The following is a 19997-nucleotide window of genomic DNA, read 5'->3' as shown; positions in this document are numbered from 1 at the left end:
TCGATATTAAATAACATTTTTCAAGCTCTTCTTCTTCCAATGTGCCAAAAAAACAATCCAACATAGAAATAAGTCGTTTTTATGTTATATCAAGCAAAGCTTGAAGACTTACTTCGGCACATGTAGCTGTGATTTTCACCAATTTTGTACAATTTTGTAAGATGGAAATTTTTCTGGGGCACTCATTCTTATTATGTTATATTGATGCCGTGATAGTTGCGCTGCAACTAATACCGCCAAAGCATCTTCTCCCGTCATACAACTTCTCTCTTTCGACTGCGATTTTTCAAAAGCTCGCGTGTATTTTTCAGCCCGAGAGGGGCTTACACTCACTTCCTTTAAAAGTTTCGAGGCTTGGATCAGTCCATAAGCTCGTAGACTCATTTGGGTAGCATAACTGAAGACACCAAGATGTACAGAATCTCTTAGGTTGCGGATTTTTGCCTTTTCGATCTTTGGGAAGAATTTTCTAACTCTTCTTCTGGGCGACCTCATTTCTTAGCTGAGTCGGGTGCCCTACAGAAAGCTAGACATGTGTTTAGCCAACTTTCATTAGTTTTAAAAAACTTTTCCCCGAGCTTTAACCCACCGCGTTTTAAAATCCGACTTGAAATGCGAAAATATATTTGTCAAAAACTTAATTTGACTTTTTCTGAGCTTTTCGTCTTTAGGAAACTGAATTGTTCCTTTATTACAATACTCCTAGACCGTCTCATTATAGCAATAAGATCTTTTCTAGTCAAAAACAATGTGTTTGAAGATAGTCCTAAAATAACGAACAAAAATTTCACTACACAAAAATTTAATATTTCAAATATTTCAAAAAAAATATCAGCCTCAATGCAAACACGAAAAAAACACTATTTTTTGACCTTATTCAGAAGAGTAAAAATCAAGCTTCAATTAAGCTGCGCTGTGTTAAAAATGAGATATCTAAGAAGGAAAGATTATTCTATTTAAAAAAATTGGATATTACTTAATCGAAAAATATAAAAAAATTGAGGATATTTTTAATTTTTCATTTTTGAATTATTGCCAGCTTTTGGGTCGTTTTGCCCCATTGTGCGACTTTTAGTAGTTGTACATAGTTTTGTTTTATTTTTTTAAAAAAGCCTCAAAATATGATTGCTCTTTTTTTTTTTTTTTAAAAACAACATTTATGTTGGGTCGTTGGAATGTGTGGAACATATAATGTACATTTTTGCAATAATCAGCAGTCACAGAATAGTCACAACAATAAGCTAATTGTGACTAAATGAATTTCGGTTTGAATTAAAATGACTTCAATCTGAAAGCAGTGCTGGGGATGAGGGCGGCGACGACGACGACGACGTGACGATGACACGCCACACGCAGTCAGCAGTCAACAGTCAACAGTTAGTAGCGATCATTTCTTCTCTCTGTTGGCCTTAATTTGCTAAGAGGTGGCGAATGTGTCAAGTGTTTTGTTGATTTAATTCATCTTTGTTAAGTGGGAATGCACAAAGTAGTTAGCATTCTGAAGTTTGTATGTAAACGTTGTTGTTGCATTGTAATGTGAAAGCTTATTTTTGTTTTGTTTAAGTGGTTAATAAGTTAATAAGAATGTTTTGTTATTGTGATTTTATTTACAGGGTGAAATCAGATTGTTTCTTTTAGTTGTTTTTTTGTTCTTTTTAAAGAAGGTTACAAAGAAGAGCGCTGGATAAATAATTATATTTTATGTTCATAACTTACCAAACCAAAATCATGAGTTTTTTTCCATTCTTGGTTAGCTCCTCTGTTTTCAATTTTATAAGAAGAATGGTTTGAGTTGATTGGCCCTAGATTTGGTTCCAACCCCAGTGGAAAGTTGTTCGGGGCAGAAAACGAGAGAGGGGGGAGAGGTGTTTCCACTAAGGCACCTCTCCTTATCCAGGCAGCAGACATTAAAGAGGACGAATTCTCGAGATGGAATCAACGGTGGCGTCTACAGTTCCAGTAAGGTTGAACTACTTAGTGAACACCTTATAGGGCTTCTTCGACATATTCGGAGCCCAGGCCTGTAAGGAGCAGTTTACCCGGCTCCCCGTCCTTGGAGGTATACTAAGGATCTGGCCCTCCAGATTGGGGGTTGTGCCTTCGGGGTGACTTCCTGGCCACGTAAACAATACCTTTAGTTGCGAAGCACCAACAAGCCTCGGATACGGACGGATTCACTGTTGACAACCCACGCAAACGAAATAAGGAAAACGAACTTCGGATCTGTACGTGGAATGTTAGGTCCCTTAACAGACCACGTGCAGCCGAACATCTAACGGAAGCCCTAAACTGCTGCAAGGCAGATATTACCGCCATCCAAGAAGTGCGATGAGATGGACCGGGCAAACGCAAACTAAAAGACTGCGATGCATACTACGGCGACTGCTACCGAGAACAAAGACACCGTCTATTTGGGTGTGGATTTGTTGTTGGAACTAGACTCAGGCAAAAAGTCTTGAGTTTCAACAGTGTGAGCAAGCGCATCACGACAATCCCCATCAAGGCTAAATTCGCCAACATATGTCTAATATGCGCGCATGCCCCAACAGAGGAGAAAGATGAAGACACCAAAGACATACTCTTCGAGCTCTTCGACAAGACATATGAGCAGCGCCCTGGCTATGACATTAAATTTGTTTTAGGAGATTTAAATGCCAAGCTAGGAAGAGAAGACATCTTTGGTGGCATAATTGGGAGATACAGCCTGCACGACACTACCTCCGACAACGGATTTAGGCTGATCGATTTCTCTGCGGGGCGAAACGATCTGGTAGCTAGTACGCAGTTCACACATCTTAATATCAACAAGGGGACATGGAAATCTCGTGATCAATCAACTGTCAACCTGATTGACCACATTGCGATTGACGCATGACACTTCTCCAGTATGCAGGATATCCGAAATTTCCGTTGTAGCCAAGGTACGTCTACGGATATCCCAGTCCAAGCCAAAACAAGGAAATACTGTCAGAAGTTTCGACGTTAGACGGCTACAATCGCAAGAGACTGCCATGTCCTTTTCCGATCGAGTCTCTAATAACCTCTTAAGGAGTCCTTGCTGCCTGCATTAAGAATTGAAAACCAGTGGCAACATTGCCTTGCAGCCATCAGAGATGCCGCCTCTGAAGTGGCCACCACAGCGAAACCCCTGGTTTGACGACGAATGCCGGCAAGCGCACGCAGCGAAACAAGAGGCATACAAAACGGCGCTGCACAAAAGGACTAGAGCTGCTCGCGAACTCTACGAGCAGAAGAGGAGAGAGGAACACCGGATTCTTAGATGGAAAAAAAGAGAGAATGAGAAGTGCGCGATCGAGAAGATAGAGGGATGTCACAACAGAAATGAGGTTCGTAAATATTACCAAAAGGTAAAAAAAACCTACCAAGGGTACCAGCCACGAACCGAAGCCTGTAAAGATGATCAGGGGAACATCGTAGTAGATCCGCAGTCGATGCTGAGAATATGGAAAGATCACTTCTCCAAATTATATAACGGCAATGACGAACCGAATTCCGCTGTAAGGGAGATAGAACCACTCACCCTCGGCGACTCAGATCAACAATTCCGCCTACCCGACCTTGACGAAGTGAAGATAGCTATATCTAAACTTAAGTCAAACAAAGCTGCTGGAGGTGACGGCATTGCTGCCCAACTATTCAAAGCAGCAGGCGATGACTTGGTACGGAGCATGCACCAACTCATCTCCAAAATATGGTCGGAAGAAAGCATGTTCGATGAGTGGAATCTCAGCATAGTGTGCCCGATACATAAAAAGGAGACCCTCTAAACTGCGCTAGCTACAGAGGCATCAGTCTCCTCAACATTGCGTATAAGATCCTCTCTGCCGTATTATGTGAACGTCTGAAGCCATTCGTCAACAACCTGATTGGTCCTTATCAGTGTGGCTTCAGACTAGGAAACTCCACTATCCACCAAATATTCACACTACGGCAGATCTTGGAAAAAACCCAGGAGCTTCAAATCGATACCCACTATCTCTTTATCGATTTTAAAGCCGCGTATGACAGCATCTATAGGGAAGAGCTCTACCGAGCAATGTCTAGTTTTGGCATCCCTGTCAAACTTATCCGTTTGTGCAGAATGATGATGGAGAATGCACGCTGCTCTATCAAGGTCGGAAAAGATCTTACCGATTCATTTGATGTCAAAAAAGGTTTTAGACAAGGCGATGCACTGTCATGCTTCTTCTTCCATATCGTTCTGGAAAGAATTGTGCAAAACTCAACCATCAACACTAGAGGCACAATTTTCCAAAGGTCCACTCGGATACGCAGACGATATTGACATAATTGGAAGATCAAAACGTGATGTCAGTGATGCGTTTTTAAGCTTTGCGACGAAAGCGTGGAAGATGGTTTTAATGGTTAGTGAGGGCACGACCATTCCTTACAACAGTACTCACACACAGGAATGGTTGAGAGTTGCAAGTCACTAGGCCCTGGTTCACAACGGACTGTTGCGCCACCTCATTTGATTTGAGGGCACGACCAAATATATGCTGTCTTCAAAAAACCGTGATGACGACGTATTGGACAAAACGTCACAATGGACAACTATAACTTTTGAGTAGTAAAGGACTTTGTTTACCTGGGCTGGCTTGGTCATATAAAGCAAATGAACATAAACGCTCCAGCGTGGAAGGTCTTCGAATCCAATCCCAAAGGACGGCCGGCGCAGTAGTGGAAGACACAGGTGACGAACCCAGGTGGGAGAGGACCTAAACCAACCAGGTGTGTGAAACTATAGACAGCTAGCTAGGCACCCAGCTGGCTGGAGACGCATGTTGGTTGAGGCCCAGATCCACCCTGAACAGTAGCTCAACCTTTTGTAAGTAATTAAGATTCCTCGAAACCCTGAAAGATTCAATGGCCGATCACCTGTTTTTGCCAATATTAACTAAGTTTTGATGAATTAGTTAAGTCACTTGATGTAGTGGCTTGTAAATAATTGATACCAAGCCTAAAGATTAAGCATTGATCCTTTTTTTGGCATATGTTAATATCTATCTTACATCCACACAATGGGACTAGCAACCCATCTTCTTCCAAACATTCCGCTGCAGGTATAGAAGGCAACTGAGGTTTTTCTCACCCTTTCTTTGATATTTTTTTTTTCAGTTTAATATTATCAAGAACTCGGGTGAGTTAAACCAGTTCTGTCTTAAGTGAGTTGACGTTGAGTCTATTCCACCCCTTCAACGATTCAGCCGTAATACTCACACTTCCAGGAATGCTCATCAGTTTACCCTTGAGCTCAATTTCGGGAGTACTGTCAAGTATAGAGATTCTTTCTTTAATCGCACATCGAGAATGTGGAATGCTTTAGCCAACTCTGTTTTTCCCTCCCTTATTGATGTTCAGACCAATGTGCACCGGTATCTCCTTTTAAATCGTTCCCTATTTCCCTAATGCTCGCAATGTGTTTAAATATTAACATATAAAGGGTACCTTGAGTGCCTGTAAATTATAAAAACAGTTACCGGCCCAATTACTAAGTTCACAAAATGAAATTTCAAAATTCTTTTCAAGAACGCTGACGACAGAATAAATTACCAGAACATATTGTCGACAAATGCAATAATTATCTTCAGAGCATTCCACAAGAGGATGTACAGACCATTCATAATAAGAAAAGGAGAGTAAGTTTGACGTTGGAGGAAAGAAGGTAGAAAAAGCATCTCCCACTTCCACTGTCCAAGAATGGGACTTGCATCGAAGAGTTCGCGTTTCTCCTAGAGTTTTACAGTAGTACAGATATTAGATACTTAGAAATACTTTAACTTACTCTGTTTACCTCATAAATTGCCACATTCAGAAATTCAAAGCCAATATGTACCGATGTCTTTGTTACAGAAAGCTTACCAAAAGCTACTTGATTGGGGGCTTATTAAAAAAAAAAGCAACTGTTCCTTATCATTGGTAATCTTAGCAAAATATATATAGAAACTTCCCTGGAAAATTCGTTAATGCACTATATTGGCCCATAACCCTAACAATTTACAAGATTCAAAACAAGGGTAGGGAGCAATCTTTTTAGGTTCGCGGAAAACTCATCATAGTCGATATTTCGAGGTCATCAATAACAAACTCCTAGGCCACAAAAAAAGTTTTACTTGCAGTGTTTAACTCAATCGAAGACAAGCGCTACGAAATGGAGTTCTTCTACACTTTGTGAAATGAGGGTTCCTACCTTAGTTTTGAATCTTGTTAAACGCCAATGTAGTGCATAATCGAGTTTTCCTTAGCTAAGGTTAGCAATGATTGGAGGACTTGAAATTAAAGCTAAACCCGCAGTTGACGTTCCCCTACTACCAAAGACTTAATTCTCATTGGTGATAGGCTCTAGCGAAATAGCCATTTGCATTCCTCTCCTTAAATAATTCCACCGTAATACCGGTACTGCTAGGAATTTACATCAATGTACCCTTGAGCCCAATTTCGGACGTACTGTTAAGTACAGAGATTCTTTCTTTAGCCGCACTACCCGAATGTGGAATGCTTCAACTGACTCAATATTTCCCACTCATTACAATGTGCAGACATTCAAAACCAATGTGCATCGGTTTCTCCTCCTTTCTAATCCTAACCTCCTTTCCTAATTAGTCGCACTGTGTTTAATCATTATAAGGGCATTTATAACCCCTTTAGTGCGCGCACAATAAAAAAAACAAGACTCATTGGTGATAGGCTAAAAGGGCAGGAGATGACCCGCGATATACAGTGCCAGTCAAAATAATAGCAGTGTAACCTCCCTATTAATATATTCTAGTACAATGCAATATATGAACAATTAATTACATTCTTTAACTACTTTTTTGGTACTAGAACATTGTGTCTTCCATTTCCGGAAAAAAAAATTCCATGACATAACGGTTTTTTCCCAAATGTTACTCGAATGCTCTTAAAGTGTATATCTTAGCGGTCAAAATAATAGCAGTTTTAGCAAGCTTATGGTATTTGTATATTGTTTTTTGATCCTGTGCACATTTAAATTATAATTATCTCAAGTTTCAAGGTAAGCTTTCAATGCCTCATTGTATTATCATATTTATACTCAGATACACTTACAGTATTCGCCGTAGTAAACACTACACTCCGTTGAAACGCCGAATCATTCGCCAACTTCTTTCTGAAGGAAAAACTTATACGGAAATCCAAAACTCTCTTCAAATCTCGGCAAAAATGATTTCGAATGCAAAAAAATTATAAAGAAAAACCTAAAACCCGAGGCAGGAAAAAAGTTTTATCTCCGTAATCGGTAAGGAGAATTGTAAGATGCTCGAAAGCCTTAGCCCACTTGCCTGCTTCTGAGATAAAAAAGAATTAAATTTGAATGCAAGTGCAGAAACATTTAGAAGAATTTTAAGAAGAAATAATCTCAACGCCAAAAGCCCCAGAAAAGTTCCACTTTTGACAAAAAAACACATTGCCACATTCAGTTTGCCAAGACCCATGTTCATAGGCCCCTTCAGGATTGGCGAAATATCTTATGGGCGGATGAAAGCAAAATCGTTTTGTATGGCAGCCCTGGTTCTCGTGAATATGTGCGACGCCCACCAAATGCTGAATACGTGCCTAGGTATACGCGTAAAACCGTTAAACATGGTGGCTCTAGCATTATGGTATGGGGTTCCTTCCCATACCACGGTGTAGGTCCCATATACCGAATAAATGGTGTGATGGATCAGCATGTTTACGTTGACATTCTTCAGGGAACCATGCTGCCTTACGCAGAGGAGGAAATGCCAATCAGATGGGTCTTTCAACAAGACAATGACCCGAAGCAAACCAGCAAAAAAGCTAAGGAGTGGTTTAGTTTCAATAATATTTCTGCTTTAGATTGGCCTCCCCAATCACCTGACCTCAACCCAATAAAGAACCTTTGGGCAGATGTTGCAGCATTAAAACCGACCAACAATAATCAGCTTTGGATAAAAGTTGAGACTGCATGTAAAAGTATCCCATTGGAGAGATGTCAGGCTTTGGTTGATGCTATGAAGCGACGATGTGAGGCCGTTATAAGCAATAAGGGGTCTACAACCAAATAATAATAAATTTTCTTGAAATTTTTATCAACTATCCTTAATTTTTGTGAATACTGCTATTTTTTTGACCGGAGCAAATATTTACCTTGAAGGTAAAATTTTTTTATTTGTATTTATTTAATAAAATCCAAACTTTTCTTGTCATAACCTGGATTAAAATTAATGTGGCTTAATAAATATAAATATTTATAACGATTAAAAATCATTAGGTATTTATAAGGTTCAATTTTTTCAGTATTCCCTTCTTACTGCTATTATTTTGACCGCAGCTGTACATGACTCTGATGTCAAAAATGCAACAGATTCTCAGAGATGAAAGTTTTTCGGTTACTCGTTTTTTTATTTTTAACAATTGTTTAAGTGTATAAAAGTATTTTTTTGTTAAAATCAATTTGTCTCTCTTGAAGAGAAAAAAACTGTGTATTTTTCAAACTATTTGAAGGTACCTATATTATTATTCAATAAAAGCACAAAAGGTGACATTCGCTAGCTACAGAAAAAATACACAATTTAGATTTTTCATATTTTTACCTCGCCTATACCTAAACCTACTTTCACTTTTATTGCCGGTGTATTATAAAAAAAAAGCACTAATTTGTATGATTTTCTTTTGTGAGAAGTAAAAAAGAAACAAAATGAGCTAAACCTGTTTTAACTCTTTGGAGGGCTTGGCGATAAAATAGTCACATAAAAACCCACAATTAACATATTCTATCGCCTCTGAGAGTAAAACTAATTATATCTATTAGAAAGCTTTTTTTTAAACAGAAGTTAGGAAATTAATCTTTGTTTTTAATTAAGTTGCATTTTTAGGTCCCATTTTGATGGTCGATAAAATTGAATTTGAATTTAGAAAATTTAGTTTTTTACACTGAGTGGAGGCTGAAAGTTTATGTTTACGCCTAATATGCCTAAGAGTAGTGTGAGTGATTAAATAGATGGGACAAAAATTATAATACTCTTAAAAATTGCAACAACAGATTAAAGACATTCTACATTCGCGAAGTACGGCTAAGGAATGAATTTGTGTTTTTCATATTACGGACGAATTTGTACTCGGGGGGAAACTGATGAGTATTTCTAGAAGCTCGAGCATTGTTATTTTATTTTATTAATATAATGTGGTGCAAAATCGTATGGTCGTGCAAAATGTCATCGTCACTTTTTAGTGGTGCCCTCTGGATAACCAAAAGGTGAACTAACGACGAACGTTGGATCCATCGGATCCAGAGCTGTGACATCTTAGTTACCTTCTCAGGAAGTAGAAGCAAAACACCAAGTATCGCTCTGAAGAACTAGCTGCAACGCTCTTAGTCATGCACAAGCCTCACAAGTCAGCCATGAAAGGAAATTTCAAAGTGCGATGAAAACACAAGTTATAGCCTCAGATGAGCGAACTGATAATTTTGACAAGCCCCCCGCAAAAGAAAAATAGACAACGATTTACGTGTATGTAAATGGAATATGCGTACTCTCAGCTGGCCACGCAAAGTAGAGCAGCTAGCCCATGCCCTCGCCAAACTCAAAGCAAATGTGACAGCCCTCCAGGAAATGCGATAGAATGATCCAAGCAGTAGGAAGATTGAAGGCTGTGATTTCTACTATGGGAAGTGTCTACTCAGATGTCCCGACGGAAGACAAGGATGACAATACCTAAGTACCACAATGCCAAAGCATATGAGCAATGTCCCAAAACGACGTTAAAATTCTCCTGGGAGTTGAGTTTTGGTATCCCTTTCAAACTGATACGACTTATGCCCGTTAGGCTTATGGATGACGTTAGAAAATGCTTGTTGCTGCGTCGAAATTGGAAGACACTAAACGAAGCCTTCGAAACTACCAGAGAACATCGACATTATGGAAAGAATCAAACGAGCAGTGACGTGGGTCAAATAGAGTCGATTCACAACGTACACTTGGTCAAAACGTGACATTTGACAGGTATAACTTCGAGGTGATAAACAAATTTGTTTATCTGGGCACTGCTGTTAATTCTGCAAATGACACCAGCGAGGATATCAAACTTAGAATTACACTTGCTAATGTCTGTTTCTTTGGCCTAAGCAAGTAGTTGAAGAATAAGGCCCTAACGCGAAGTACCAAAGATACACTGTACAAAACCTTAATCGTCCCAGTCTTGCTGTATGGTACAGAAGCATGGACCTTCTCCCAGGTGGATGAAGGATCTCTTGGTATCTCCGAGAGGACGCTTCTGCGTACGATCTATGGTCCGGTTTGTGTCGACAGGCAAAGTAACATCTGGCGGAGAAGATATTATCATGAGTTATAAGGTATTAAGGAAGACACATTTCTTGAATCGTCTTTAGAAACCAAAATAACTTGAGGACTTTTTAGCAAACATCGCATTATGATTTTTTCCCAAGACGTAGGAATTGCTTAAATTTTTTACAAATGATCACAAATTTTTAAAGCCTTCGAGGCATTGCGTAAATGTTTGCATAAGGAATATGAACGTGGCAGGACTTCCTGGCTTGTCTCAAAACTATTCTGGTTTTCCTTAGTTGGGTTGGCTCTAAAACACTTCCCTTTTTTTTTAAAAAAACTTCATGCAACTTAAATCGAAACACAGCTTAGCTTACCTCTTTTTTCTTTTTAACTAGAGGTTCTAGTTATCATATTTGCACTGGAGTGTACGTCACTATCAAGAAGCATAGCGACAAGTTACCTTAAAGTTCTTCTTGGGGACAGACCCGTATTTTACATGTCTGTCATAAACTGTCCTGCAAAATGTCCCTCATTTTCAAATTTGTCCGGCAAAATAAAAAAAAAATTACAAAACTAATGTAAATGTAGCACATGCACACTCTCCGTAACATGTTTAAAGAGCTCTTTTAAAAGTGCACATGTAAAACTTGCTTTATAATTTTCATTTTGATCAGACGTTGCTGGCAATGTCAAAACAAAATGGATTCTCTCTCTTCATGCAGGAAAACATGATATAACCCGACACATAAAATCCGAAAAACATAGGATGAAAGTCGAAGGGTCGATAGGAACGACAAAATTCGAGACTTTGTTTCGAAACTCCCAATTCGGTGAAAGTGAAAAAAAATTGGTAACTTCTGAGCCGTCATGGCTTGTCATACGATTTGCAATAATCAAAGCTTCAGGTCGATGGATTGCACTTCCAAATTATTGCAAAAACTTTTCAACCCAAAATTTTCCTGTGCCCACACCAAATGCGAGACTATCTAACTAATGTTCTATCCCCATTCGCACACAAAAGAGCACCAAGAGGAATTACAAAATGTCAGTTATTTTTCAATATTTTCCGAGGCATCTAACAAAAAAGACAAAGCTTTTTCCCACATTGGTACGATATTTTTACCAAAAAGAAGGTCTAAAACTACGGTTTTTGGATTTAGTATCAATACCTGGTGAAACTTCAGAAATAATAAGTGAGTCCATTTTGCAAATTCTAAGAAGTGCGTAGTTGCTGGATAAGGTGGTAGGATTTTGTGCTGATAATGCCAACACCAATGTTGGTAGCTTATCACGAAGTGGAAATTAACAACCAGATTTCTAGTTTAAAGTTTTAATAAAAAGAACGAATAGACGCTCAGTTCATTTCAATCTCTATGAGACATTTTAAATAATTAAGAAGAATGCGGTGCCATAAATAAGACATGGTTCACTTCTCACATTCAATGCTTTTAAAAAAAACTGTTTGCAGTACCTTGAGAAGTGGGGTTCATAATTTAAGTATTCGGAGCATTTTCAATGTGCATGGCATGTCTTAACCCTAGAAAGATAACCATATTTCATAGGCCATAAGAGATACACATGATTTGTACGTCCAATAGACGTAGGTTATCTTTCTAGGGTTAAAAAAAGCGTTGATTGGCAAGATTTCAGGGCGGTTTTGAATTTATATTGAAAAATACGAAAGCTGCTTTATCAGAGATCGATTTTTTGATGAAATTTCCTATTTGACAAAATATATAGGCCCTCAAAAAATTGGGCAATGGAATAACGATTATATTCCAATTGATATGGGTAGAAGTTTTTGAGTATTTCTCTTCAAATGATAAACCTCACAAGTCTTTTGTTGATTGTGAAGTTTAGATTGAGTCTACCGAAGACAAACGGATCCACATAAAGAATATTTTCAATGATAAATCATTTATAAAAGCAAATTTTTCATTATGGTTGAGATTTTCGATAGCGAGGATGGAGTTTCTTAATTAGTGATAAGAGCCTCAATATCACGGCAATCTCAAATCCAACCCCGCTGGTCTAAAAGAGGTTCTGATATAATGATGAACCTTTTGAATAACTTTGATGGAAACTAGATAAATTTGTACATGTTTGGTCTTCATTTTCTTACTTTTTTTTCTTTTAACCCTGCAGTCGTTGCGCGGATTACTATTGTAATCCACTCATAAAAATGGAATATTCCTAAGAAACTAGTGGTGGGGATTTTTCGTCTCTTTTAGTACTTACAGTAAAATAGTTAGAACAGTTAGTTAATTTTACTTAATATAACATGTAATTGCATTTTAAAGCCAAAATTAATTTGAAAAAATTAAAGCATTTTGGTTTTATTCTAATTTTAAAATGGATTACATATGTAATCCACGCGACGACTGGTGTTACATTTCGATGCGCGACGACTGCAGGGTTAAACTAAAAGTACCCATTATTTGTAGTAAAATTGTAACATAAAATATTTAAAATTCATAATTGTATAATCAGTCCAGTTCGAAACGTCAACGTTAATAGACGTGTTGCGATCAGTGCTCTCTTTTCTCTAAATATAAACAAAAACAATTGTTAAAATTCCACCCGACTTGAAAAGAGCGAGGAGCTCATCCTCGGATGAGAACTCGGTCTCTGCTAAATTAAGGCTTCCTTAAATGAAAGCCACTTTATCGTCATCGAATCGTTTCGATGAATTATCAGATCTTTCCGATATGGAAGACGATTCTCATGAAAAAGACAAAAATCAGTCCAATCAAATTGAATTTCCTCCATTCCACCTAATTGGAAAAATAGTGAATTCTTCGCTAAATACATAAAAGACCTTACCATCACTAACTTCCAATGTAACAATACATCATTAGGATGTCGTGTGAATTTCTATAATAACGAAGATATCCAAAAAGTATCCAAAGCTTTTGATGAATCAAAACTTCCCTTCTTTACCCATTATTCAAAAGAAAACAAACCGATGAAAGTTGTTCTCTACGGATTACATAAAATAAAAGAAGATGATCTCTTTAATTAACTTTTAAAAAATCTTGAAGTGCTCAAAGTTAACGCCATGAATGTTAAAATCCCTAAATTTAAAGACAAGTGCAACTACCTAATATACCTTAAAAATAAAGGTATAAAACTCAATGACCTCAGAAAAAATTTCAAAAAAGTTCTTAATATAACTGTTTATTGGGATCACTATAAAAAAAAGTCCACACTTTGTTCCCCAGTGCCACAAGTGTATGATGTTCGGACATGGATCTAGTTTTTGCCATGTGAACATAGCTTGTTCTCTTTGCTCAGAACAACATAATGCTCCTTTTTGTCCTAATAAAGAAAAATCTCTCAAATGTGTAAACTGTGGAGAGAACCACTCTGCAACCGATCCAAACTGTAAAAAAAGACTTGAATATATTGAAATACAAAACCGTCTGCAAGAACGAAACAGAACCAGAAATCGCTCCAATAACAATAACCACGTCTCAAGATCATATCAACGGAACAACTTTGTTTACCGAACTGCCGATTTTCCTTTTCATTCTAATCCCACTCCCACGGCTAAAAGAATGTCATCCACACACCAATCTAGTCCAAATTCAATTCCAAATGTTATCATTTATCATTTGTGGTGATTTAAATAGTAGACATTCATCTTGTGATTGTCCTAGAGAAAATAAATGGGGCAAGACTTTATTTGATCTCAAAAATTTTAACATTTCATATACAAATGATCCAACATATATCCCCTAGAATGGTAGAGGACTTGCTTCTACCTTGGACATTATCTTAACAAACTGTCAAGACTATCCTATAGTTAAAAATGATCTCACATCCGATCACCTTCCGGTAATTTTTAAGATGAACCATCAAGCAAAATATTCTTTTCCAGAAAGAAAATACAATTTTAATAAACCAGACTGGAAAAAATTTAAATCAATTTTGAACAGTAAGTATGATCCTTTTTCTCAAACTTCTAGGTATACCATAGATGTTATTGATGATAATATTAAAAAATTAGAGCTCGATATAGAAGAATCAGTTAAAATGTCATTTCCTTTTACCTCAAAATCTCACAACTTCCACGATCCTGTGTTAACTGAGGATCTCAAAAAAACAATTACTTTTAGAAACACAGTTCGACGTAGGTACCAAAGGCAGAGAACAAATTATCTGAAAGTTCAACTGAAACTTCTAAACGAATTAGTAATCAAAAAACTTCAAGTTATTAGAAACAAGCATTGGAACAAGACTTTATCCCATATAAAAAAACATTATAAACTTACTTGGAAACTTTTAGAAATTGAAAAGACAAAATTCAAAAATTCCACATTTAAATGTGGATGGCAATAATATAAATACTTTTCTCGAAAAGGCTACGGAGCTAGTAAAATTTTTCGAAAACAGTCACACTATTACTCAGAGCTTTAATGATAGATTTACCAATGAAAAAGTTGAAAACAGTGTAATTGAAATTGAACAACTTTCTGTTGATCCCCACAATGTTCCAAAAATTTCACCCAGATTTGTTTAAAATATTATTAAAAAAGAACTTAAACCTCCTGGTGATGACAAGATCTTCCAAAAAAAATGCCATGTCTTTCTTAGTATTCTTTTCTATAACTGCTTCCTTCTAGGCTATTTTCCCTAAAGATGGAAAATTGCAAATGTCGTTCCCATTCCAAAGTCTAACAAACCACTTACAGAAATCTCTTCTTACAGCCCCATAAGTTTACTTAGCTGCTTAGGCAAGCTGTTAGAAAAAATAATCTGTCTTGAAATGACAAAAATTGTTGAAACTAAAAATATCTTTCCACCAGAACAGTTCGGTTTTAGGAAAGAACATTCTTCGACTCATCAGGTATTAAGACTTACCAAAGATTTAAAAAAAGCACTAAGACATACAAAATCTATTGGAATGGTTTCCTTTGATATTGAGAAAGGTTTTGACAGCGTCTGGCATGACGGTCTTGTCCATAAGCTTCTAATAAACGGTATCCCAATATATATTATAAAGATTATTAAAAGTTTCTTAAAGAAAAGAAAGTTCTTCGTTGAAATTTCACAATATAAATCTTCGTTGTATGCTATTAAAGCGGGTGTCCCCAAGGGCTCAACCCTCTCCCCCCTTCTTTACAATATTTATGTGTCAGACTTCCCTGCCTAAAATCACTGCAAGAGATCATTTTTTGCTGATGATACATGTATTTACAGTATATCCGATAGTTGCCACCAAATTTTACTCAACCTTCAAAATGCTCTTGATGCGGTTCAAATCTATTTTTAAAGCTGGAAAATCAAAATAAATCCTTTAAAGACACAAGCTTGCTTTTTTACAAAGAAACGTAAGCAAAACAACTTTCCACAAATAAATCTTTCAGTGTGTAATGCTCCAGTCCAATTGGAACAAAGTATTAAATATTTGGGTGTTATTCTTGACAAAAGCTTAACTTACTCACATCAAACTTCCGAAAGTGATAAGAAAGGTCAATTTTTAATCAAAGTCTTATTTCCACTTTTAAGCAGAAACTCCGACATAAGCCTTGAAAATAAATTATTAATTTACAAAGTTATTTTCCTACCTGCTATGTTATATGCATCTCCATGTTGGTACTATTGTGCTGAGTGCCACTACAAAAAAATTCAGATTTGTCAAAATAAGATTTTGAAAACAATTTTAAACCTTCCTTGGAATTTCTCAACTATTGGGTTACATGAAATCGCAAAAATTCCTACTATAAAAGAAAATTGCTCAAAAATTTACGAGCAGCTTATGTATAAATGTTCAATAAATGAAAATTCAATATTAAAAAATATTGCCGCTTAGCTTGCATCTTTTTTATCTTAGTTTTAAGTATTTATATTAGTTTAAGTAAAATTGCCAGTGAGTTTTTGTAAAATTTTTCTCAAACCGAATACCTACCAATAAATTAAATATCCTTCCCTATTATAAAATTTATAGTTGCTAAGAATGTAGGTATTTATTATTCTCATCTCTACTAATTATCTAAATGTATTATAAATAGGTTGACACTAAATGAATAAATAAATGAATGAATGAATAATTGTATAAAAAAGTAGCAAATTTCGTTTACATTCATATAGATACAACGATTTTAAAAAAAATTAAATTAAATGCAAAGCTATTCTGGATTTAAAAATTATTTTTAAGTACAGTGTGACATCTGTTGGACATTGAGTCAAATAATCGGCGGCATCTGTCAATTGAAATATTGTATCACTCCTGTTGAACAATCCTCCACAGTTCAGTTCAGCTTTATTTGTTGTTAATTTTTTCTAAATCGCACATTTTAAATCTCCCCCAAAATGTTCTATGGGAATTAAGTCAGGCAATCAGGATGGCCACTTCAATACGCTGATTTTGTGGTCCTTAAAATACTTTTGAGCACATTTGGATGTGTGCTTAGGTTCGTTGTCCCGCTGTAATACACATTTGAGAGGCAGATTCTCGTCCGTATAAGGCAGCATCGTATCCTTCATGATATTCACCTTCATATTTTGATCCATTTCTCCCTCAATCAAATGTATTGGTCCAATGTCATACCAAGAAAATCAACCCAAAAGTATGATACCACCGCCACCATTCTTGACCGTTTTCTGGATGCATATGGGATTTAATTCTTTTAAATTAAGCATTCTAACGGTTTTTTTTGTAGTACCCGTGGCCTGATGGTTAGTGCGTTGGACTGTAATGCAAGGGATCTTGGGATCAATCCCTGCCTGTGCCACCTTAATTTAAAAAAAACCGCGGGTATTGCCTCTTGCGAGGAATTGACAAATCCTTCAAAAGTAATTCTTGTCATGAAAAAGTGATTTCTCAAATTAGCCGTTCGGATTCGGCCTAAATTCCTGACAACAGTACTCGCACACAGGAATGGTTGAGAGTTGTAAGTCACTAGGCCCTGATTCCCAACGGACTGTTGCGCTACCCAATAATTTAATATTCTAACGGTTTGTCTGCCATCACTTCCGAATACATTTATCTTTGTTTCGTCCATCCCAAAAACATTTTTTTGCCTTAGGAACGGTTTATCTCCAAACAATCAACAAGCAAAAAAAAAAAGCATGTTATTTTGGATAAGAAAATCTAACTTTTTGTGATAACGGTTAAAACTACTTTAATGCATGTTGCTGTTTTAATTTGGGTTTACTCTTAGCAACTGTCTCTGTGTCTATTTTAATATCCATGTCTGTATATTGTGGTCTCTATAATTTTCGAAGTAAACTAGGATTTTCGACTACAATCGATTTTTATGTCATATGAATAAGCATACATAAGGGCATTGAAGTTTGTGAATACACACGTACATAACTATTCAGCTACTTAATAGGTTGGTAGCACCTTTCTTTTCAATAGCACCTGTCTTGATGTGCAATTTGCCTTCAAAAGAAACCAGTTTGTATTATACCTATGTACTGTACATAGTGCATCTACATATATAGGTAAAATCAGTTCTATCCCTGTTCCACTTGACGTTGACGCTTCCACCAAAATCATAACTTCTCCATCACCATTCTACCATTCACTCAAAATCCTCGAGTGACACTTTTACCACAACAAACTAAAAAGAAAACATAAAACAGCCTCAGTGTGCCTCAGCAACAGACACAAAATGTTTGCGCAGATGAAGTCATACATAATATCCCCAAATGAGATCCGGAGGAGCCGGCCAACACAACACAACAGCAACAAAACTGAAAAATCCTTGAAAAGCAAGTGAATGCAGTAAAAAATAAAATCCTTGCAGACAAAACGCAAACGACAGCAGCTATCAGCAGCCTCAGCCATCATTCAGTAAGCCAAAGCAAATGATTCACCACCAGATGGAGTCTGATAGAATTTTACATTAAAATTAAATATGTAACCCTTCCTTCCGGCAGAGGCTGACATAAACCATACATAAACCGTAACCAACAAATGGCCACCCGCAAACGAACCAAAGGAGAGACAAGAGCACAGCAGAAACAGAAACAGAAACAGAAACCAGCAAGCAAACACGATGTAAACAAAAGTGAAGCTTTTTCTTAATTCTTACCCCATATCGCATCGCCAACGCTATCAACGTCCTGTTTTGGGTTTTCAATTAAAAATGGCGTCAGATCCAACAACTTTTTTCATACATATATGTGTATGATTTTAAATGGAAAACTTGTAAACCTGACTAACAAAAGGGACAAGCTTTATTACCCCCAAGACCACTCACGACTCCCAATCCCAACTCTTCTGTATGCTTTGATTTTAAAAGAACTTAAACTTACCGTTTGACCATTTTGTTGGTCACTCCGGAATTGTTTTCCTGCAGAGATCCAATGTCTTCCGATTTGAAATAATCCAGCTTTGGGTAGTTGCACTTGATCTACACAAGTTTTAATTGATAAATGCAATCGATTTATTCAGAATCAGATTTCACAACGAAAAAACAAACATCAAAACACGAAATTAAATTTAAAATACACAAAAGTAAAAAACAAGAATCAAACAAACAGAAGACAAAAAGAAAACAGAATTCAATGAATTCGCTTCGCGGCTTCGATTATTAAGAGGGAAACGAGCAACTCTATAGTTTGACCTATTGCACTGATGGGGGTAAAAGAGATGACCAACGCCCACGCACTTCCATGTAAAACAAACAAAATTTTATATTTTTATTTTTTTTCGTTTTGTTTAAAAGAACAAAGAAAAATCGTTTATTAATTTTTTTAGCTTTTTAAGTTGCACATTAATTTCAATAAAACAATTCTCAATATTCACACTGTGGAGGCGACAAATCTCACAAAAATTTATTAAATGTAAATTTGGGAATACTTTTATTCCAATTGGCTTGGCAGGGGGTTGGTAAAAAGAACGTTCGTGGATTCGAATGTGAACATGAGAAGAAAATGGGGAAACAAAATAACACAAAGCACTTTTTCTTGAAAGCGAAAGAATTTTCTTGGCTTCCTTCCTTCAACTTTTTTTTTTCTTTTTCTTTTATTGGTTTGAATCTCAAGCTCACTTATTTTTTACAATTCACTTCTTTCTGGGATAGAAAACCTTTTTGATATACAAGATCCAAGATTTGTGTGTTAAAGTTGGAATTTCTTTTTTTGGTTCTTTCTTTGAGGGCAGACAAAACTCCGTATTCTCAAGTTATTGACTTGTTTTCATGTTTTTTATTGATTTCTTGATTATTTAAGGGAAAGAACTTGTCGAGGTTTTGTTTTTCAAATTGATTTGCATTGACTTTTTAATGAACAGAAAACCAAAATAAATTAAATCCCATTGGAAAAATAATTTTCTGTTTTATGCTCCTGCTTTAGGTAGAATTTCAATATTCAATTTTCCGATGAAATACGACTCTCTCGCTCGAACTCCGCAACTGAATGAAGAAATCAAGACCGGAAACAAATCTGTCATTCTGGTTTGCCTACAAGCTGAAACGTCTACTTACACGCACCCTTAGGTCTAACATCAATTCACCGCTGCTAACATCAATTCACCACCCTCTAAAGTCAATTCACCACGAAAATAAGGAATAGTGCTGAGAAATTCTTTAGGGGTGGCACCTAGTGGCTACGGCGACATTAGCTATTGCATTTTTTGGGGAGAGTACGATAGCTCAGGCGACAAAGTTTGATGACGGATTTGTATAGAACAGTTAAAAACAAGTATTTTTTACTACGGAAGCGGGTCTGTTTTCCCCCATTTAGGAGGTA

General features: G+C 36.7%; 1 protein-coding gene across 2 annotated transcripts in view; it reads right to left on the bottom strand.

The window, feature by feature from the left end:
- Positions 1–19669, bottom strand: part of LOC129953850 (protein pellino) — a 156811-nt gene extending 137142 nt beyond the window's left edge. For both annotated transcript variants that reach the window (XM_056067355.1, XM_056067356.1), the window contains exon 1: positions 18561–19669. In XM_056067355.1, the coding sequence (XP_055923330.1) occupies positions 18561–18571 (11 nt within the window). In that variant the 5' untranslated portion in view covers positions 18572–19669. The remainder of the gene's footprint in view (positions 1–18560) is intronic.
- Positions 19670–19997: the final 328 nt, after the last annotated feature.

Source organism: Eupeodes corollae, chromosome 1, assembly GCF_945859685.1.
Source record: "Eupeodes corollae chromosome 1, idEupCoro1.1, whole genome shotgun sequence".
Lineage (NCBI taxonomy): Eukaryota > Metazoa > Arthropoda > Insecta > Diptera > Syrphidae > Eupeodes > Eupeodes corollae.
The sequence above is the reverse complement of the archived record's forward strand: the minus strand, read 5'-3'. Positions and strand labels throughout refer to the sequence as shown.